The 22,037-nt window shown below is 40.0% G+C and overlaps 1 protein-coding gene across 2 annotated transcripts in view; it reads left to right on the forward strand.

Annotated features, from left to right (window-relative positions):
- Positions 1-22,037, forward strand: part of FSTL4 (follistatin like 4) — a 431,301-nt gene that overhangs the window by 226,311 nt on the left and 182,953 nt on the right. For both annotated transcript variants that reach the window (XM_067566476.1, XM_067566477.1), the window contains exon 5: positions 21,468-21,658. In XM_067566476.1, the coding sequence (XP_067422577.1) occupies positions 21,468-21,658 (191 nt within the window). The remainder of the gene's footprint in view (positions 1-21,467; positions 21,659-22,037) is intronic.

The following is a 22,037-nucleotide window of genomic DNA, read 5'->3' on the forward strand; positions in this document are numbered from 1 at the left end:
GTACCCTTATTAACAAGCTTGATTCATAGGAACTGTAATACAAATGACACTGATTTGCTGGTTCTAAAAATAGAAACCTAGTGAATTGTTAGGAAAGTTAAATATATTTTTAAAAGCACAACAATATCAGTAAAATTTGTGTTAATGCCAGAGGGCTTTATCATTTATTAAAGTTTTCAAATATTACATTTGCTATCTAGAACTGTATGATAGATGTACCAGTCAGCCATAAAAAAAGTGAGTAGTGGATACCTCTCAAAGGAATCCAGCCAATTTTGCTTTCTGTAATAGGACTAAGATAGAGGACTGTAAAATGTCAAACAGCAGATTCTATAGCATCATCAACTGAAGCAGACATGCAGAGCAAACATACCATTTATCTAACAAAGATCCATGTGGCTTTGCTAATTTAAATTACAGGATACTTGGGCTGTGGTTATGATGAGACGTTTCTCTTAGAACTGAAGTTGCAAATGGTGGACTAATAAAAAGGTAGCTACTGCCAAACAATTGATGTGCATTGCCAGGCACAAGATTTTGCAGGTTGTTGACCAAATATGGATCCACAGGTTGACAAACAAAGAACTAAGTTGTTACTGTCCCCAGTTCCCAGACAGTCTATTCCCTCTCTTCAGATATAGAAAGCATTTGATTTAGAAACAATTCTGATTACATATATTTTCTTTTCCTGATTTTGTTCTTTCTTTGTCCTTGATTTCTAAGGACATTTGCAGCAGAAAGAGGATATTTAGTTTTTAACTTAGAGTCCATCTGCTTCTGCTGTTTATCCCCCAGTTCACCTGAAGCCTTAATCCTTTGCTTACAATCATGTCTTATACCACTCAGTTCAACTAATCACAGATACAAGGGTCAGATAGTATTTCTTGATCCTTCTTATTTATTATTATTATTATTTGTGTTATAGTAGCCTATAGAGACTAACTGAAGCCAGTGCCCTTTTGTGCCAGGTGCTATACATACACATAGTAAATAGACAAGACAGGCAAATAATGGGAAAAAGAAAGGCTCATTATCCCCATTTTACAGATGGGGAAATGAAGTGCAAAGTAATTAAGGGACAGAGTCAAGCACTGTACCCAAGACTCTTGAGTCCCAACTTGATACCTTTACCACAAAACCATCCTTCTTTTCTTGAGGGCACATCCTCATTCGTTTCAACAGGCTAAGTAAATAAGCTATGAACAGTGTTGTACCAATAGAATACAGCAGTGCGCCTTCTCAGAGCTCTGACAAGCCCCCATGTGTCCTTCACTCTTCTGCTGCAGAAGCAACTGTCAATGCACTAGCAAGAACCCGTGAAAAGATCCTCCATAACGAATGCAACTCACCTGCTCATACTTGCTCTCTTATTCAATCCCAATTCAATGAAACCACACCAACGCCACCATGTTCTGGGCTGTTGGTACCTTCACTGGAAGTTGGATGGATTCACCCCATGCAAAACAGTGTTTTGTTCCCATGCAGCTGCCCCAGTAATAAAACCATGAGAAAATATGTAGAGAAAATGTATTTCAAGAGTACTTGGTTCTAGAAAGTGTGCTTTTAAAAGTTTTCCCATGAGGCCCAAGAGGGACTTTAAGAATGCACCCATGTACAAAACGTGCAAGGAGTCTTGCAGTGCAGATGCCTGTAGTACTGCTCAAGACCACATTATTCAACTAAAAAAGGTACAACCCACAGGAGCAAAAGACCTTTGGGATAAAAGATTAAACCACAGATAGCAAGCATCACACTAATGGAGATGTCAGTTCTACACAGTAGGATTTCCTTAAACTAATTACCTCTGATTTGTTGAAGCAGTGAGACAGAAATGCAAGACTGAATTTATGCAGAATGCCTCTCTCTCCATTTTCAGGAGCCCTGCTCAGTTCTTGTAGTCTAGCAGCAGGTCTTTTCCTGTGGGATTTTTTTTTTAATTGTGAAGATTTAAAAATCTGAAAGTCATATTACTGGCCAGGATGTTCCATCAAGGTACAGGCCCACATTGGAGTGAGCAACAGCCACTTCTCTTAAGGGGGAGATCTTAAAGACATTGTACCTCAGGGAAACGCATGCTTTGTTGGGCTCACTGTCATTCAGGGAGAACACACCTGCCACCCCACACTCCTTAGGAGGGCTCAGCATGCTGTACAACCTTTGCGTGCTGTGTTGTCTGGCTCATTGCCATACCTCCTCTCTGCCTGCTTTGGGGTAGCCAGCACCAAATAAGGACCAGAGCCGTCCTTGCATTCTGGAGAGCACTGGACTGCAGTTGTGCCTAGCCCCTTTACAGAAGGACATCAGATGGGAGAAGCCTCTTTATGCCCCCAGACACCCATGTAAAGACGAGCTCATCCTGGCTCTTTACATCTCAATGAAATTAATACTTTATTCATGTTTTTCTATCTCTTCTCAGGAGTTCACATCTACCAAAGCAACCAGCAGCAGCATACAATTTCTCTCAACCTTCAGTGCCCCAGCAATGTTCCCACTTAGTAATTATCTTTCTGACTGGGTACAACTGCAGCCCTCCACTGACTCCCCATGTGCTGTCATGACTCATTCAAGCTTCTTGCCATCACCATCATAACCCTTCATAGCCCTGTGCCTCACTGCTTATTCTCCCTTCTCAAACTTTGCATTTCCACCTGTCCCTTCTGCTTTGCCAGTGTTCCTAGCCTTGTTGACGAGATCCTCTATGCATAGTACAAACTCCCTGAGCTCATAACTTATCTGCATTTAGATCCCTCTTAAAGGCTCACTGCTGATATGATTCTTATAGGGAGTATGGCTAGTTTGTATATAATTTGCCTATTGACATGCTCGGTCCTATAATGTGTCTGCTTACTGGTCTGTACTTAGATAGCAAGCACCATGTTGTTTATTTATTTATTTATTAATCATATTGCCTAGGAGCCACAGTCACAGACTAGGGTCCCATTGTGCTAGGCCTGGTACCAGCACACGACAAAAAGACAGTCCCTGTCCCAAATCTAAATATATAAAGACAATAGAAACAGATGGGGGAGCACTAGGAAACACTAAGAGGTTGTTCTTCCGAAGTGTTTGGAAAGTGCCAATAGCAAGCAGAATCATAAATAAATGATAAATAGTAATAACAACAACACTGCTACCTCTGAAGTCCATCAACATCACTTCTGAGTTTCCCAGGGAGGCTGACAGAGAATACGGTAAGGCACTCCTTGTAGTCAATCCGCTATGATCAAGGACTTTCTCAGTGATAACATTACCTGAAAATAGTTGCTATGCGAATACTCCTGTGCTCATTACAGTAGCAAGTATGCCCAATTCTGTTGTTAGAAACCTTTGCAAGAAGCACACGGTCTTCCACAGTTATTTCAACATACTGTTTCTCAATAATTGAATCAATTCATTATGCTGTGAATTTGTTTTGGGTTGGAATCTTAAGCAATTAGACATTCTTTAAGCTCATTTTCCTGTCATTGTTAAAAACAGCTGTGTAAAGTGCATTTGCTTTCTCCTTCCCCATGCTCTTTATGGCTTAGGATGCAGCATGACAAATTTAGCTTAATGGTTGTTACAAGGAGAAACACTACAATCTCAAGAGAAGGTATAATTTGGAGAGTGCATAACAGACACAAAATTGTGTATGTGAGTCCATGTATATATGCTCTTGATTTTGTGTGAATGTGGATCAACGGATGGATAGATAGTAGAGCTGCTTAAATTATTTATTGTGAATAAATTAAGCAAAGAATTTTGCCCTTTTATCTATTTGGGAATCATTTGTAAATCAGTTGTGATTTCTGTTGTATTTTTATTGGCAATTATTCACTGAATAGCTTGGATGAACAGTTTTCAGCCTAAATATCATTCATGAACTATTCATCTTGACTATCTGGTATTCTTTTCCATGGTATAAGATTGGTCACCTAAATCACATGGTGTTAGGACATCTCTCTGATTGGATGACTGAGATTTTTTTTTAACAGGAGCATAACAACTAACAAAAGGCAGATAGTGAATAAAAAATAGGTACTAGGAATCTTTGTGTGTGAATGCAGATAAAGAGAGAACTGTCATTTCCCAAATATTACTGTTAGCAAAAACTCATTTGTGCAAATAATTGCATGTAATGAATATTAAGCTGTATGAACATCTATATGGAAGTTGAATAAACACTGTTTTAGCAGTATTGGACCAATTCTCATATATAGTCAGATGCTGTATTTTGGAAAGCAGTGACTCGAAAATGACTTGGGGATCACTGTGGAATCTATCGAACATGAGCTCAAAGTGTGATGCAGCAGCTAAGAAAGCTAAAACAATCCTTGAACGTGTAGGCAGGGGAATGTCGCATAGAAGCTGAAAGATGGAATTACATTCTTGAAACCATTACTGGAATACTGCATCCAGAGTGCAGAAACAGAAACTGCTGTGGAGAACCTGAGTGAGGGCAGCCAGCATCAGGAGTGTTACTGAACATGCTCAGTACATGCCAAGCAGCCAGTCGGGGGGAGGGAGGGCACATGACCCAATATGCCTCCCTCCCAGGCGCCACCTCTGACTGTGTCCAATTGTGATGTCCATTTGAGAAAATAGCTACAAAAATTATTCAAAGTCTGGAAAACCTGCTGTAGAGTGGGACAATAAAGAAGCGAATATATTTAGTTTATACAAGTCACAGTTAAGAGGTGACTTGATCATGGTCAACAACTTGGGGAGAAGATTTCCAATAGTAGAGGGTTCTTTTATCTAGTAGATAAATGCATAACAAGATCCAATGGCTGGAAGCTGAAACTAGACAACTGGTAACATAAAATAAGTCACATATTTGTAACAGTGAGAGTAATTAATCATTGGAACAACTTACCTAGGGATGCAGGGATTCTCTGTCAACTGAAGTCTTTAAATCAAAACTGTATATCGTTCAAGAAGATATGCTATAACTCAGCCAGAAGTTATGGGGTTGTTGAGGAAATCATTCCATATTATACAGGAGGTCAGATTAGGTATCATAATGGTCCTTTCTGGCCTTAAAATCTATATATCTGTGATGATCTGTGGTGATAATCATGATAAATTGCATTTGTCATGCATCTTCTCTCCTGCACTTTGCCCACTAATCCATGTCCCCTGGGACTATTTCAAACATTCCACACTTCTACACCCTCAATTCTGCTTACAGAGCATTTTCCATAATAAATTCTGGAACTCTTTTCCCGTTGGCAAACCAAAGCCCTAATTCATTAACTTTCTATGAAAGCTGAAAAGCCCATCTCTTTTTCTGGACATTTGTGCATGAGGCAGATGAAGGGATATAGCATTCACTTAAGTTTATGATATTTCATATAGAGTCTATTTATTTGTTACAATGAATTTAATATTGTGAATTTGAATATATTTTAAAGCTCCCAGAGTTACGGATGGGTTGGGTGCCTTTTGTTGGCGATAACATACAATTGCAAAAAAATATAAATGCTGAGGTAAATTTAACTCTTTCAGGTTGTAAATGTCCAGTGCTTAATGGCACATACTCTATATTATATATTCTGTTCTATTTCCCTGATTTATTCAGCGTGCATTCTGCTGCTACTTAACTAAATATGGATATCTGAAAAATATGGTTATCACATTAACTGAAAAATATCCTTAAGATAGGCAAGTTAGTTTTGGTATTTATTTGTTTATTGAATTTTTCTAGTAGTAGCAATTGAAGATTGCTACTGTTAATGAATTTACATCATGTTAAAATCTGGTCGTCTTAAATGTAACTCTGGTAAAGTTACAGCTAATGTGTGAATTCAATCCAGGAGTAAAATAGGTACTTAGACTCTGAGGGGATTAATGGTTTGTAAAGCAGACTTCCACATAACGTACTGCAGTGGGGGCATTTTAAAATTAACCAAATTATGCTTAATTGTCAAATGTAGGTATTAAACTTGCACAGTGTATGCAGGACCCCCACATGGGGGGGAAAGGGGAGTGTACACTTTACCAGGGCCTGGAGGCCCTGGTGGGCCCAACCCAGGCTGCAACCCCCATTACCATGAGGAAAAAAAATTTCATGGCTCATGAGATTGTATGTTTGGGATGAGGGATTGTGGTATGTGTGTGGGAGGGGGCCCGTGTTACAAGTTCGTACTCGGCCCGAAAAAATTATGCTTGGACCCTGAGTGTATGGATGATAGAAATCATTGTCATTGGTTTTGTTTGATTTCAGCAACAGTGTGTTGGGTTATTTGCTATGATGCTGGACATTGTCAAAACGTTCAGTGCAGTTTCCTACAATATAGTTATTGTAAAACAACATCCTGTATTTGTCAGTAACTGGGTGCTTGTGCACATGGCATGGCAGTGCACACTAGAGAGGTATGAATTCTAAAGTGCACCAGTGTGTTGCACACTAACTGAGCAATGTTGATCCTGCTGGCATGCACTAAAAGTTTCCTAGGGCACATTATGGTAATGGTGTTTGAAACAGTGCTACATTAATGCACACTAGGGAACTTTTAGTGCATGTCAGCAGAGTCTATCTGCGCCAATTAATGCACAACATAGTGTGCTTTAGAATTAACACTCTCTAGTGTGCAGTGCCACACCAATAACTCTTGTCATCACTTTGTAGGATTTGGATTTGCAGTATTTATTTCACAATAATTTGTTTGTTTGGTTTTGAGGGAGGAGGCATGGATTATCACTCTCCTAAAATTCCATAATAAAGTAATAATTTATATCCTTTTGCAAGTGCTTGGGGAATAGGGGAGGGTGTAGTGAGGGAGCTTGTTTTATGATCTTTTATTCATGTAAAGGCCAGGTATTCAGTTAAACTGCAACTTCAATCATTAACTATTTAACATCATTAGAATATGATGAAAATAAATGTGTATAAAAACTGCTTAGTGTTATTTTATTTTATTTGTTCTGTATTGATCTTCTACATATTGAAAAATGCAATGCAGGAATCCTGGTGTAAAAAAATAAACAAAAACAAAAAGCAAATTTGGTTTTGTATGCAGAGTATATTATTGGCTTAATGATAATTAATAGAAACCATCCTGTTCTTAGAGATGAATACTGAATCAAATTTCAAAGATGATAAAGATGAGATAACATTTTTGGATATTCTTGACTCAAAATTCATTGCATGGTTTCAGAGTTCAGCCAGAGTTGAGCCAACAGTGGTATCAATGGGTTGGCCCCCTGAAGCAGAAATGGTCACTGATTTGGTATGCAAAGTACTTATCTGAACTAATTGAAATGTCGAATGGTTGGCTTTCTTAGACTATGGTTTGGGTCACTTCTTATTTTTTCTAAACCAGTTTCCCCAGAGGCAGTGTTTAGAATCTGCAAATCCCACAGCTGATTTCACTTTGCAAGACAGTTCTCAATTTATCACAGGGTTCTAGGGTCTGCTGTACACTAATGCTTTGCTAAAGGTGCCCAGCGGCATACTGATCAAGATATTCTTTGCTGACCCATTTAAGGGTAGTTAAGCTTTTTCCCCTCTTCCTCCTGACTCTAGAGGGGCAATAAGAGAGAAGAAAAGACACACCCATCTGACCATGGGTGTGTAAAAAGAGTGAAAGTTAAAAAAAAAAAAAAAAAGGGGGGGGGGGAGGGAGATTTGGTAGAAAGAGAGTTGGAGGGCATTTGTATGTGGGGGTTTTTCTTATAAATACCTATTCTTCAAAGTACTATTAAGCAAAAGGAATTTTTTTCCAGAGAATTCAGCCATACAGATAATACTAAGCAATTTATTTAGCAACGCGTTGGGAAGAGCTCAGCAAGCAACTTCAAAGTACAATTGTTACAGCAGTTTTTTAAATACATTTTACTCATCAAGATAAACTAAACCGGTTTAAACTAGTCACCAAAAACAGTTCTCTGTGTCTAGAAGAAACAACTTCATATATGGTGGGGAGGAGAGAGTGAGGGGGGAAGTGGTCTCAAGAATAAGGAAAATATGTTGTGAGGGGCATGAGTACGCATAGGTGATGGAGGTCAGGGGCGCAGTGAGGAGTATGTGATAACATGCAGGAACAGTACAAAAGATATCCTGCTCGCTGCTTATCTAGGTACTCCCTGTGCTTGCAGTCCTTGGTGTGCTCTGCATAGAAGCTTTATCATAACAGTACCAAAGTCATCTCTTATTTTCCTCTCCCTAACATGTATACTGGTAGAGTCAGAAAATGGCAATACAAAAGCTGAGGTCAGCATATTCTTAGTCTAGACAGTTCACGTAATCAGGTTAGTCAGATTCCACAGCCTATTGCTTAAGGGCACATTTTCACAATAATAGGCATGCAAATAACACTGATTTATTTTGCTCAATCAGATGGCCCATTGGCAATTTGGCCATAAATGGCAAGAAAATTAAGAAGGTTTCTTAAATAAATTCAGATTCTGTAAAATTTTTATTAGGAGTTTTGTTACTGCTTCCTCCTCAGGTCTATGAAATTTCATTTGCATCATGTATTAAAATTTTAATATAATTTTAAAAGAAAATAAATCAGCCTACAGTATGTCACCTTAGCTTGCTTACAGAAGTGTGTTTCACTCTGGATTAGCCTAGTAGGCAAAGTTAGTGAAGTGTGAGGCTATAAGAAAAGAAAATTTCAAAATTCCACCTTTGTAGGAAAAATGTGGGGTTTCTTTTCTCATTGTAGGATTACTTGCCAAAATACTGGAGAAAACCTGAACAGAACAACTGACAAGATGGGCCCTTCCTCAAATGCCTTTTATTTGATCAGTTTAAGGACTTGTTTGCAAAGCCACGTCTTTTTGTGCCCCGCACATACAAGGAAAAGAGAACAAAGCTATTCCTCGTGTTATTTTCTTCTGCAGCGTATTTCCTCCTCAAGCTAGGAAATTACCAGAAGAGCTGTGGTTCTGCAGCCTGACAGGCTGCTTCAAACAGCCAATGTATTCTAAAGTAACTGACAAAGAAATGACACCTCCATTGCCTTCTTTGTTAGAAATTACATTCTTCATCTTATTCCAAACACCTCTTTATTACCACATTCAGTGGTGGTGAAGGGTTGCCCTGAAAATTCGTGCCACTGGAGTTCACCTTCTGTAGAGTTGTCAAGTATTGTGTTGTTGTGCTTCACCCATTGGAATAGCTTTGGAGTTACCACACTAGCACAATGCTGCAGCTAAGGGCAAATATCTGACTGCAGCTGTGCCACGTACAGCACTCTCAATTGCTTTATAGCTGAGTATGCAGATACATAATTATGTGTAATTCACAATGCTGGCTGGGGGTAGACAGCTCCTAATGCGATTTCCAATCATGAAATCCTTGCCTACCAGCTTCAGGCAGCAAAAGAATCTGTCCTGAATTAGGATTAGCTACAAAAGTGCAAATTCATAAAGGTAGATTGCAGCACAGATTAGGAGAAAGGTATAATGTTGTGTGTGTTGACATTTGAAGCTTCTAGGTTGCATATGTTGTTACTACAAGTTAGGATGGGTAAATTGATTTGGATAAAATGAGAATCAGCACCTATTTCCAGGAGAATATCTCCACATCCCCCATGTTTACTGAGGTTCAAAAAAGGTTTGGTCAACGTTTTACTTTTTTTAATTGAATCATCACGCACTTTTGCACTTTCTTAAATTGGGACCCTGACAAGACTGAAAATGTAGCCATTGACTTTAATGGCATCAGGTTCTGGCAACCATCTATAATGGGTATCTTCCTTCTGTGGATAAAAATTAGAATGGCTCCAGCAGCCTGTACTAATTTAGGGCACCAATCCTGTGTAAAAACTTATGCACATGCTTAAATTCACACATTGTGAGTAGTTCCATTAAGTTCAAGTTAAGCACATACAAAAGTCTTTGGCATTGGAGCTGCACATGGGGCATTTTGGAACTGAGTTGGTATTGCACAACATTTCAATTAAAAAACAAGAATGATATAAAATGACCATGGCACACATTAAGTGGATCAAAGGCTGGCTAACCAATAGGTCTCAAAATATAATTGTTTTCAGTGGGGTCCTGCAGGGATCAGTTCTTGCTCCTATGCTATTTAACATTTTTATCAATGACCTGGAAGAAGACAGAAAATCATCACTGATAAAGTTTGGAGGTGACAAAAATTGGGGGAGTGGTAAATAATGAAGACGACAAGACACTGTTACAAAGCGATCTAGATCACTTGGTTAGTTGGATGCAAGCAAACAATGAGTGTTTTAATTCAATTAAATGACTGCATCTAGGACCATTAAAATGCAATGTGGCATTGTATGTAGCTTTGAAACCACCCACTGGAGATGCATATACTAGTTCCACCTGGATTCTCCAGGGACAATATACAAAGAAAGGGTTTTAGATAAATAGCGGGTATTAAACCTGCCTATGGCCTTCCTCCTGTTCCAGCAAATAAATAGGACCCCTGTTCCACAGAGGGCTCCAGTCATTAAGGTAGGGTTGGAAGGACTGGGCACACTAAGGCCCCAAAAGACTGAATGCTTGTTCTTAGCTGAAGCTGTGATGAATTTGTAACCACAAAAAATCCCTGTGGGTGGTGGGGTTGAAAGACTGCTCCTTCCAGAATCCATGTTAGGGTGAACTCTGGCAAGTTTATTAATGTGTGTAGGTTCTTTTATTGTTTTTAATGTATTTTCTCTAAAGTGCTTTTACCTTAAGAATAAAAGAGGTGTGCACAGGCAGGGAACTGTGCAGCTTGGAAATACCCCAGACAGAAAGGAGCAAGACATGGGTCTCCATTCAGAAAGGAAACAGCTGAGGAGCTGGAAGCAAGAGTATGGGTGTCCTTGCAGGACCACTGAGGGGAAATACAGGTGTCCTGAACGGTGACAGCAGTGACTTTGAAAAAGATTTGGGAGTTGTGGTGGAATGTCATCTAAACATGTGCTGCTCTGGCCAAAAGAGCTCATGTGATCCTTGGATGTATAAACAGGAGAATCTTGAGTAAGTGTTGAGAGGTTATTTACCTCTGTGTTTGGCGCTGATGCGACAACTGCTGGAATACTGTGTCTACATCTGATGTCCGCAATTCAAGAAGGGTGTTGATAAAAGGATTCAGAGAAGAGCTAAGGGTTCAGAGGGTTAGCCATCCATTAAAGGATTAGAAAATATGCTGTATAGTGGTAAACTCGAGGAGCTCAATCTGTTTAGATTAACAAGGAGAAGGTTAAGGGGTGACTTGATTAGTCTATAAGTACCTACATGGGGAACAAATATTTGATAATGGGCTCTTCAGTCTAGCAGAGAAAGGTACAACATGATCCAGTGTCTGGAAGCTGAAGCTAGACAACTTCTGACTGCAAGTAACAGTGGGGTTAATTAACCATTGGTCTGATTTATCATGGGTCATAGTGGATTCTCCATCTCATTGGGAATTTCAAAATCAGGATTGGATGTTCTTCTAAAAGATATGCTTTAGGAATAATTTTCAGGAAGTTCTATGGCCTTTGTTATACAGGAGGTCATAATAGATTATCACAATAGTCCCTTCTGGCCTTGGAATCTATTAATCAAATCACTCTTCATGTTTAAAGCTGTACTTAAATTTCCCAGAATCACCACATTATAATGCACCTTGCAGAATAATATTTTACAGCAAGATTAGATTTTTTCATCAAAGAAAGACTTCCATTTCCCTCCTTGTTTTTATTTTAACAACGTTCCTTTGTAGGACGTTTAGTCCCCAAAGTCGTTATTTCCTTGTTATCTGCCTTTACTCAAAAATGAATTGAGGATTGGTCTTGGATCCCGCTGTAATAATCTGCTACAATTCACAGAAACCTGGACTACAATTTTCAAAAGGGGGCAATTATTGTGGGAGCTAGATTAATGAGGTGCCATCACAATTTAGCTACATTCACCACTGACCTTTCGCAAAGAGGATTGGCTTGATAAATATACTACATTACCAAGTTCTGACATGAAAATAGAATCACACTCTATGTTTCTTGGCAGGCTGATCAATATTTTATCTGCCAAACCATGCAGAAGTTACAAACAGAATGAATTGTGCGGCTAGTACAAAACATAGCAAAAAACAGAACTGCTTCAAGTGAACACATCATGTAAATGTGACAGGTGTTATTCGCAGCACTTTTGCAATCAGAGCTTAATACTCTGTTTTGGTTTTTTGGGTTTGTTTTCCTAATTCTAAAACATGGCCAGACATCAGTGGCTTTGTAAGTGCTGTAAACAGATAAAAAGGACTTGTTTCTTCAGAGATCTCCCATAGAAAGGAAGAGGGAAATCAGAGACTTCTCTATGTTATGATAATTTTACAGTGTGTTGATTCGCTTTCAGCTTCATCCCAAGTAAGGCAATGTCAGCATATGCTGCAGGGAGAAGGTTGGGGCTGGGAGTGGAAGTGTCACTTCAGAATGTTCCTGGAGGATATGTGCATATTTAGATTGTTTATCTAAATTTGTCAGAAATCCCAGTCTTTGAACTTGGGAAATATGCCGAGGTTTTATCCAAAGTTCACAGGAGGGGATTCACCTTGTGTGGGATTTATTTGAAAGTCATAAGCAATTTCTTTTTAGGTTCCTTGTAAGCAGCATACACAACTCACAGAAGGTAAACAGATTGACCTCCAGCAGTATTAGGGGAGCAAAGGGATTTCTGCCCCCATGGCATCTCATACCATGGAAAATAAAAATCATGCAGCTATTCCAGGGGAAGGTTTAAGGTTATTGCACAAAGGATTATTACCAAATGACATTGCCTCTGAATTTTATGAGCAGCAATAATTAGAAGTGACAAAGATGCTAGAGAAAATTTGCCTAAGTGAGGAAGGTGACTTTTTTTTTTTAATGAAGATTATGGTCAGTCCTGAGTTGGACCACATGGAATCTTTTCTTATGGTTTTATTATTATTGTGTATTTATTTATGTATATTTAAAAATATGTTAAAAGAACAGTATTTAGGTTACAAAGTAAAAAATTAGGAAATCCCAAATTTATGGTTGCCCATGCATCCCTTAATTCTGCCTCCTTCTGCTGTATGTTGAACAAGGTAAGGGTTGTGTGGAACAAGTAGTAGAGAGAGCATTATAATGAACAAGGGATCTGAATTAAGATTGAAGGATCCTCAGCCCCATTTGGGGGATGGATTTCTGGGACCATGCACTGGGCTGCGTGGGAATCTGGCCCAGCTCACTCTTAGAAAGAGGAGGGAGCTAATCAGATGTAAAAGCAAGGTTAAAGAGAGAGAGAGAGAGAGGTTGAACTTGAAACAAAACATCTCAGAATTATTGAAACAAAATGTTTTGATTAGCCCAAACAGAAAAAAAAAATGAATATTTTTGAGATTTTTAATTTTTGTTCAAATTTTGAACTATTGAAAATATTAATGGGATGGGAAAACCATTTCCTGCCCAGCTCTGTTCCCCACAACAACCAGCATTACTTCAGGCTTGTCTAGACTGAACTTTCTGTGAGTTCATCTCAGTCTAGTTCCTAACTAATTACTCACCTTAACACAAAAACCACCCGCTCCGTTAGTGCCCTTAATGGCAGTCTCACCAAAATAGCCAGGAAGTGAATCAATGTGGAAATTGTACTCATTCCCTCAGCTATGGCCTCCGCAAGTCGAGGTGGGGGCACACATTTGGGAAGGTGTAGGGGAAGTTTGAGGTACTGCTTTCCATACTGTACATGTCTAGTGGATAATAGGAAGATTTCAGTCTCCAGTCTGGCTACCAATCTGGTAACTTTCTGAACACAAATTAATTTAGAAAGTGAAAAGCACTCAGTCTTGTTCCCTCTTCCTGTATCTGAAAAAAATCAAAGCATTTGAAGCTCTCTTTTGGGACTCATACAGTTTGATCAACTCTTTCCCCATTGTCCTCTCCTCTTCTCTTGTGTTCAGTAATAGTATTAAAAATTAGCCCCTCATGCATGCTCTGTTAAGATATAATTTACATTCTCCTCCTCTCCTTTTCTCTCAGTTTCTGTGATGCTAAAGTTAATATTATACTTTCCTTAATCAGGACATGTTTAATCGGAATGTCTCTGAGGGAAATGACTTAAAGCAATGATAATTTATAGCAATTACTGATGCTTAAGTAATTCTTCTTAACGCCTCCAGTTGATTTAGTGGTATGTATGCCTTTTGAGTGTCTTGAGTTTCAAGCTGATTCCACTGGCTTTCTCCCTGAACAGCTTTCAGTCTTAGCAATCAATCCTTAGTAGTCATGCATATAGTGTACGAATTGCTTCACTCAGCTCTCCTGTTGAGTAATGTTTAGAAGCAGGACAGAGTCACAAAGTTCAGAGGATCTCAAGTGAGCTATTCTGGTTCAGCCCGTTATTGAAATAGTCCTGAGTGGCAAAGTTGAGGTGTGAATCCAAGTTGTCCAAAATCTTCTGCAGGTGTTTGAATCAGGCACATATTTTATAGGAGCACATTTTTAAGGCAAATTATAATTGTTGCTCTTAAATAAATAATTCAGAAATGTAACATTAGTCACACCAAGGAAGAATTTGATCCATGGAGAACAGCGGAAATAGCATTTTAATTAGAGATAGGCTCAAGCTGTACAATGTGGATCTGAATCTGAATATTGGACACCCCATGCTCAGAGGAGTTGGAGTCCAGGGCTTTGATTTGGCCAGTTATAAAACTGAGGGCCATTTGCAAAATTTGGACCTAGATTGAGGTTTTGATTTTGAAAATCCACAACACTTGGGGTTGTTTGGTTCAAGCTGATATCTAATTTTAATAAAATGTGTTCACGTTCTTTAGGTCCAGTTCTAACTTCAGGTACTTGGGAGCAACTCCTACCAACTAATGTGATCTGCCCTGGAATACAATGGGAGTTGTATCTGTGTATGTGAGGATAGGAGCCTCATGGAGCCCAAGTGCCTTAATAACCATTCTTTCACATTTCTTGATATGTAATGGAGAACTGGGAAATGTCTGTATAATTTTTACATATATGTTACATGCCTCTGAGTTTTTGTTTATAATGGGTTACTGGCTGTGGAGTTAGATCAAATAGGGATGTTAAAGAAACCTGGCAGGAAAAGCAAAGCAAAATAGTGACACAGAGAAGAATCCTTGAGGAAGCAATAAAAAGGCTATTTATTGGGGAATCCCCATCCCCACCTGATCCCATCCAGGCTAAGAATTGTTTACTTCCTAAGGCTATTCCTTGGTTCCAAGGAGAATAAGAAACCATTAGAGGAACCCTAGCCTAGAAAAGGGAGTGTCAGGAGATGCACAAAGTCAAAGAGAGCATGCTGCGAGGACAGTCTGCTTATCCCAACTCAGAGATGGACATAACTGGGCTAGATGAAACGTACCAAAGCCTGCAATAAATGTGTAAGTGTTAAGTGAGGGGAAATATGCAATAGACCGTTATTGTTTTTACTATTTTGTGATGGAGTGTACAGTCCCCTCACCAGGAAGGGGTTAATAGATGGATCAGTTTCTTCCCCAGCTGCATCTAAGGGTACGTCTACCCTCCAGTTACACACTCGCAGCTGGCCTTTGCTACCTGACTCAGGCTCGTGAGGCTTGGGCTGCGGGGCTGTGTAATTGCAGTGTAGGCTTCCAGGCTCAGGCTGGAATCTGGAATCTAGACTCTAGGACCCTGCAAGGTGGGAAGGTCCCAGAGCTGGGGCTGCAGCCTGAGCTCAGATGTCTACACTACAATTAGCCAGCCCCCCCCCCAGCCTTGGGAGCCTGAGTCAGCTGGCATCAGTCAGTCACATGTTTTTAATTGCAGTCTACACACACCCTGAGTGGCTGATTAACAAAAGCTGGGATAAAAGGCTGCAGCAGCTCAGGCAGAAAGAAAGGGTTGGCTGCTGGAGAGGTTGAGAGCTACCTTGAAGGAAACCTTTCAGCATAAGATTTGGGAGAGGAAGCCGCAGGAGGAGACAGAGCTCCAGGGAGAACTCAGGTCTGTGAAAGACTTCTGCAAACAGGCAAAGGCAGGAGTAGCCCAAGGGAGCAATAAGGGATCACAAGAAACAGACCTTAGCTACTTGGTTTCTGGGCTGGAACTCAGTGAAGAGGGTGGGTTTGGGTTCTACCAAACCCAGCAAGAAGGAAAGTGTAAGCATTGGGAACGAAGGGGCAAGGACTACTGAGCCAAGACCAGGCTTGAAGCCCTGGTATAAGGTCCATACATTTTAGGTTTGGGTTGAACTTTTTATTACCCTGGAAGGGCTGAGGCTCTAAGCAATGGGGCCAGAGGGCTCACTCACAGGAAGGGACAAATCACCAAGTTGCTGAGCAGAGAGTGACAGACATGGAGGGGCTGCTATGGGCAGCCAGGGGGGCACAACAATGTGTATGCCTTGTACACCTTCGCGCTGCATGCTTTGTACCTTTGGGGGAATGAATAAACAATGCTTTGTTTTGAAGCTGTTGTCTCGGTGTCACTGCAAACTTCTATTGTCATAGGCTCCTGAAGGGAATCTCTTACTGCTGCCAAATCCAGTTGGGCCTGTTGCATTAACATAGCTGGGAAATGGGGGACCTGCCACCCAGAGATCCCATCCCAGAGTGGCTGAACCACATGATTCATGCCCAGAGAGGGATGAATTTAATTAGCCCCATCTCCAAGGTGGTGAACTCAAGAGGCAATACAAGGGGTCTAAAGCACAGTTTGCCCTGTAATGGTGATATAAACTATGAAAATGTAAAACTGAATTCTTAGCTATTATTTCTTCTATAATGAAGTGATCTTTTGCAAGTCTACAGTTTTCAGCAAAAGTTTGGGTTTTCTTATTGTATCCAAACTTCTTTGCCCCATTCTGAATGAACAACTTGCCCGCCCCCCTCCCCCCCATACTCATACATTTTTACTGGACCTGCTACCATTACTGCATCAGACACAAGAGAAGGAAAGACAATGTCAGGAGGTGGGTATTGTACAGAGATACACGCGACTGGATTCTTGTGGCAGGATTGACCAAGCTTTCGTCCTTCCAGGTGGACAAAGTTTCTTCATATTTTAGTGTTTGGGGGAGAAGGGTTGTCTCTTGAGCGAAGCCTTAAGAATGCACTTCTGTTTCTTAGGCGTCAATATAAAAGATACCATAGTTCTGTTTGGAAAGATAAGAATTTGCCCCAGTTCCTTTAATCTCATCATTTCTCCCCTTCCCCAATGATTGTGGAGTTTCCTACTAATTCAGAGGACAGTGATTATAAATACCAATGATGTTATTTCTTCTTATCCTAATGATCATGTTATGCTCTTTTAAATTGGAGGAAAGGGTAATGCAGTTTTGATGTCGTTCAATAATATTGGTTCTCTTTGGTTTGTATTCAGTAGCATGACACCATAATACTATTCAGGACAGATTTTTTTGCTTGACAATTCCCCATGTTGGACATAGCAACCACAGGAGTGGAAGTAAAAGCAGCATGATGCTCCTCTAAATGCATTTTGCTGGATATGATAGAATTTGCAAAGCCTCTGAAAGCTGTTGCTAGTGGCTGTTGCCAGCTTTGTCTCTCTCTGGTCTCCACTGGTTTGTTTTGTGTTTTGGGACTGATCTGTACTGCAATTTAAGGGCCACCGTTTCAAATCCTGTGTGTGCTCAAATCTCCATAGCATACTTTACTTTAGGATGCAAGCACCACGTAGGCGAGTATGGGCTTTTCAAAGAATGAAGCAAAGTACAATGAGTTGTTAGGTTTCCATTGAATAATTCCTTGCAGGATCTTCAGGAAAAATAGTGATGGGGTGCCACTCAAAACTGCAGCTGCTTGGTGTGTGAGGGAGAAGTGGATGGCATACAGAAGCCATTTTACAAAATCCTAGTGGTGTGTGTGTGTCACCAAAATTCGTACATACCCACACCTTGGCCGCACACACTTCTGATTTTTATGCCTGCCCAGGCATACACATAAATAATTGGAAGGAGCACCATGTGCATGAACGGTGTTTGCTGGGTATAAACATCTTTTAAAAACATGCCCTAAAGGCCCATGGCAGCAGGTTGAGCAGATGAGACTTACTTGGGATAGAGAACACAGATGAAGTATAAAAAAGTACATTGTGCTGATAGCTGGTGATGTTTTGAAGTGAGATCTCTACCCAGCAGATCCCTTCCAGCAACCCAGTTGTTCAGGAGGAGTCTAATTGCTTAGTGGTACTTATACAAGTGGTGCTTATACAACAAATGAAGCTTCCAATTAGCTTCAAAGTGTTCAAAAATCAAGATATGCCAGCCCCAATTGTGTTCGTGTTCAAACACTCATGCCCTGTAAATGTCTGCTCAGCTTCATCTGGCAACATGTTCAGAGCAAGCTCCTGTTATGAGAAGGGCACACTGACACAGTATTCTTTCTTTCCATATGTGATCTATTTTATTGCATTGACATATTATTATAACTTTTCTTCATATATGTAGCTGTGCTCGCTTTTTAGCTCAAGTCACAGCATTCATGGCACTGTGCCACATCAGATTAATTGTGCAACTAGAAGTGTAATGGCTCAATGGTGTATGTTACACTATCAGATTGGTACCATGGTTGCCAAATTCCAAGTCATTCTAGGGTGTTTAAGTCTAGGCTGGAGAGTTGATCAATTTAAGGTTAATAAATTGTAAGGAAGCATGGTTAGAGCATAGGAATGGGATTCAAGAGTTCTGCCTTTGACTCACTGTCCGAAAAAAGCTATGTCTTCGTTATGAGCTAGGGGTGTGATTTCCTACTCGTGTAAAAATATAGGATAGCTGCAGTAGCACAGGCAGTGGCAGCGTGGGTTAGCTGCCCCAAGTACGTAACCAAGGGGCTCAGGCAGGGGGTTGTACTCAGGGTGGCTAGCCCATGCTGCCACTGCTATTGATCAGGTAGCTGTAGCTACTAGAAATTTTACTATTATTTTTAGCGTGCTGGCTTGATGAGAGTCAATGGTAAAGCACCCATTGAATTTAATGGGAGCAGGAGCTGTCCCTTAACTTCTGTGCGCCCCAATGGTACAATGAGAATGAGAACACTTATCTGCCTCACAAGGACATTGTGAAGCTTCCTTAACGATTATTTGTTAAACGGTGTGATTTCTGTGAATGAAAGGCACTATAGAAGAGTAGAGAGCTATTATAATTAATTACATACAAAAATTATATTGAGAATATTAAAAGCACTCACGTTAGGAAATACCAACATTTATATTTTCCATGTAACCTTAACTCTGCCCTCTTATGCACTTGCATTATGACATAGTCTTTAATTACATGAGCACTTAATACTTTTACCCCAGGACCCCTGCCTCGGTGAGTGTAGAGAATGGACATTCCTCAATGAATGAAGCAGCTATTCAATCTTCTTAATTTAGGACCATTTACAAAGTCCACCGAAAGATTCACATTAACTTCAGTGCGCTTTGAACCTGGTCTTCAGTACGTGCTTCAGAAACTGCATACCATCCAAACCTTGCTGTGAATGGCCTAGGAACTGATTATGACTCTTAAGGACAGAGTTGTTTAGGCAAACTCAGTATAGGTGCTAACAAGTGGTCCACTGGTAATAAGAGATTTTTAAAAACATCTGGAAGCAAACCAGACAGACCTTTTCCCCCTACTTGTGGTATTCATTTGGAATACCAGAGAGGGAAAAAACTCTCAAATGAGGGGGGAAATATGATTGCAGTAGCCAAAGAGACATTAGGATAGCAAAACTCTTTGATTACAATGGATAAGGCAGTCGGTTTTTCTCTAACTAAATGTACGACAGAAAGAAACGGAGATCTGGTTGCCTTGCTCAGAATGGGAATCAATTGACATGATGTTGGAAATAATACAGAAATATAAATAAACAAAAGAGAAAATTGGCAGCCCATTGTTAGCACAACATGGTAAGCAGGAATGTGGAAGTTCAGTCATTCATTCCTAAACTAAAAGGAGGAGGGGACAGGAGCTCTATGGCGATAACAAAAAGGAGCGAGAATGCTTTGCTCCACTCTGCAGAAATCTTTCTGATCACTGAAGGAATTTTGATAACATGCTCTGGAGCACTCTATATCCATGGGATAGAGAGGCCTTCAGAAAATGTAGGGGGTTGGCAGAAGGAGAAGAGACATCCAAAGTATGTAAATATTAGTCTCTGCATGGATCTTCATAGGACACTGATTGGAAAATGCCACCTGAAGCAATGAAGCTGTGTCCTGCCTGTGTGCCTTGCATCTCCTATTAGAATCATGGTATTTTTAGAGGCTGTGAGCTCAGATGCGCCAAAAATAGTCCCAATGGATGTGTCGGCTGTCAAAGAAATTCATCTCACTTGTAATGTTAATCCAGTTTTGGTTGGAATGGGACCAGAGAGGGAAATGCTCCTTATTCCTTCCTGTCTTTTTCTCCCATCTAAGTGACCAACCAAATGGTGCAGTCTAGTAACAGAGGGTGGAAAATCTGTCCCTGAAAGAGCCTCTTCTCAATGAAAGGAGATTTTCAGTGGGCTATTGTTGTTGTCTTGTTACACTGCAGATCTACATGAACAATTCCTGCCTGTGCTAAGAACAGACCCCAAAAGGGGCAATAATTGGCTTTAAATTTAAAAAGATTTATTAAAAGCTGTTATTGTCAAGAATTAAACAGAATAAGAGCCTGAAGCATAAGCCCCTTCAATCAAAGTAAAATGCTCCCCAGGCTCACACAGGGGGAAGTCATTGGAGAACTGCCTTTCGTGCTTTTACAATGCTGTCTCGGTGGGAATTTCTAGGTCATAAACATTGAGTCTTATTCTTTGCTCAGATACATCAATGTCACTCCAGAATAATTGCACTGAGGCCACCATTTTTACTGAGAGCAAAATCTGGCCCTGGATTGAATAGTATCTCAGGGGTTAGCACAACCACTTTCTGCTTCTGTCCCAGCTAGGGTGATATGTACAATCAGTGCCATGACACCAAGCTGCGTTTAGGTCTTTCAGTTTGTGACCCTTTATTATTTTCCCTGTGGCCAGTAAATCCGCTTGTGATGGATTCAAGGTTCTCTCTCTTGGTAGCACATTGCCAGTGAGATAAAATACTTAGTGTCACTGTGTGTTTCATGCCTCATTTGCCAAAAAGCCTTAAAGTTTTTAGTCAGAGCAATGCCACCTTTCACATGGTACAAGGCTTTAAAGTGGCACTTATGATCAGAAAGCTTTCTAAACTCAGACTTTTAGGATTTTATTTTTCTTATAATCATTGGGTGCATATATTTATTTTATAATAATTTTAAAGGAATATATAGAGGAAATTTAATATGGGTGGGGATTATTAGGCATAGTGTGGCAACTACCCAAAATTCTATAATCTATATGGGAATATGCTTACGAGTTTCCTTGAAGGTAGGATTTAGGAAAAAATGCCAGTTATTACAACAGAGAATTACTGTAGGATCTCCTTAAAGCATAGCATCTAAGAGCTAATATCTGTGCAGACAGGCTGTCTTTGATTGCGCCTTATTTTTCCCTTTAGAAGTTCAGTCTGTTCCACAGATCAAGGAAAAAATACATGGTCAAGTAATACAGTCTTATCTTTTAGGTGATACTTGCACAATGGCAGACTACAGCCGTCTTAAAAGCATCCTGCTGGACCTTCAAGCTCATCACCAGAGCCATCTGCGCAGCCCTGCAGAGGACAGAACATCCCAGAAGCGCTTGTTAGTTGATGATATGTTTAGGTACTTGGATATAAACAGTGACGGACACCTCAGCAGCTCTGAACTGGCTCAGGTGGGTTTATCGTTCAATGAAAATTGAATTACAAAATGGATTGCATTTTTCATTCAAAATGTAAATTGAATATAATACAGCCAAATTCTTAGGGGAATAGTTGCGTGTAACTGTCTGTCTAACACTAGGTGAAGGAAGGAAATTCTTCTGTAGTATATAAAAAATCTTTTCGCCCCTCCTCCCTTGGGAGACCGAGGCATTTTCTCAAGCAGTTTAGGATACTTTACAAAGAAAAATATGGCAGTTTATCCAGGCCTCTCACTATCCCCTCCAAAAATAAATACTTCACTATTTACAATCATTCTTTGAAATTCTTCCAGCTAGCTGACAAGATATAGACTTAATTTGCATTTTAAAATGTATTTAAATTAGAAAATAA

This window comes from Emydura macquarii, unplaced genomic scaffold (assembly GCF_026122565.2).
Source record: "Emydura macquarii macquarii isolate MOO-44397 ecotype Brisbane River unplaced genomic scaffold, CSIRO-AGI_Emac_v2 contig_2768, whole genome shotgun sequence".
Lineage (NCBI taxonomy): Eukaryota > Metazoa > Chordata > Testudines > Chelidae > Emydura > Emydura macquarii.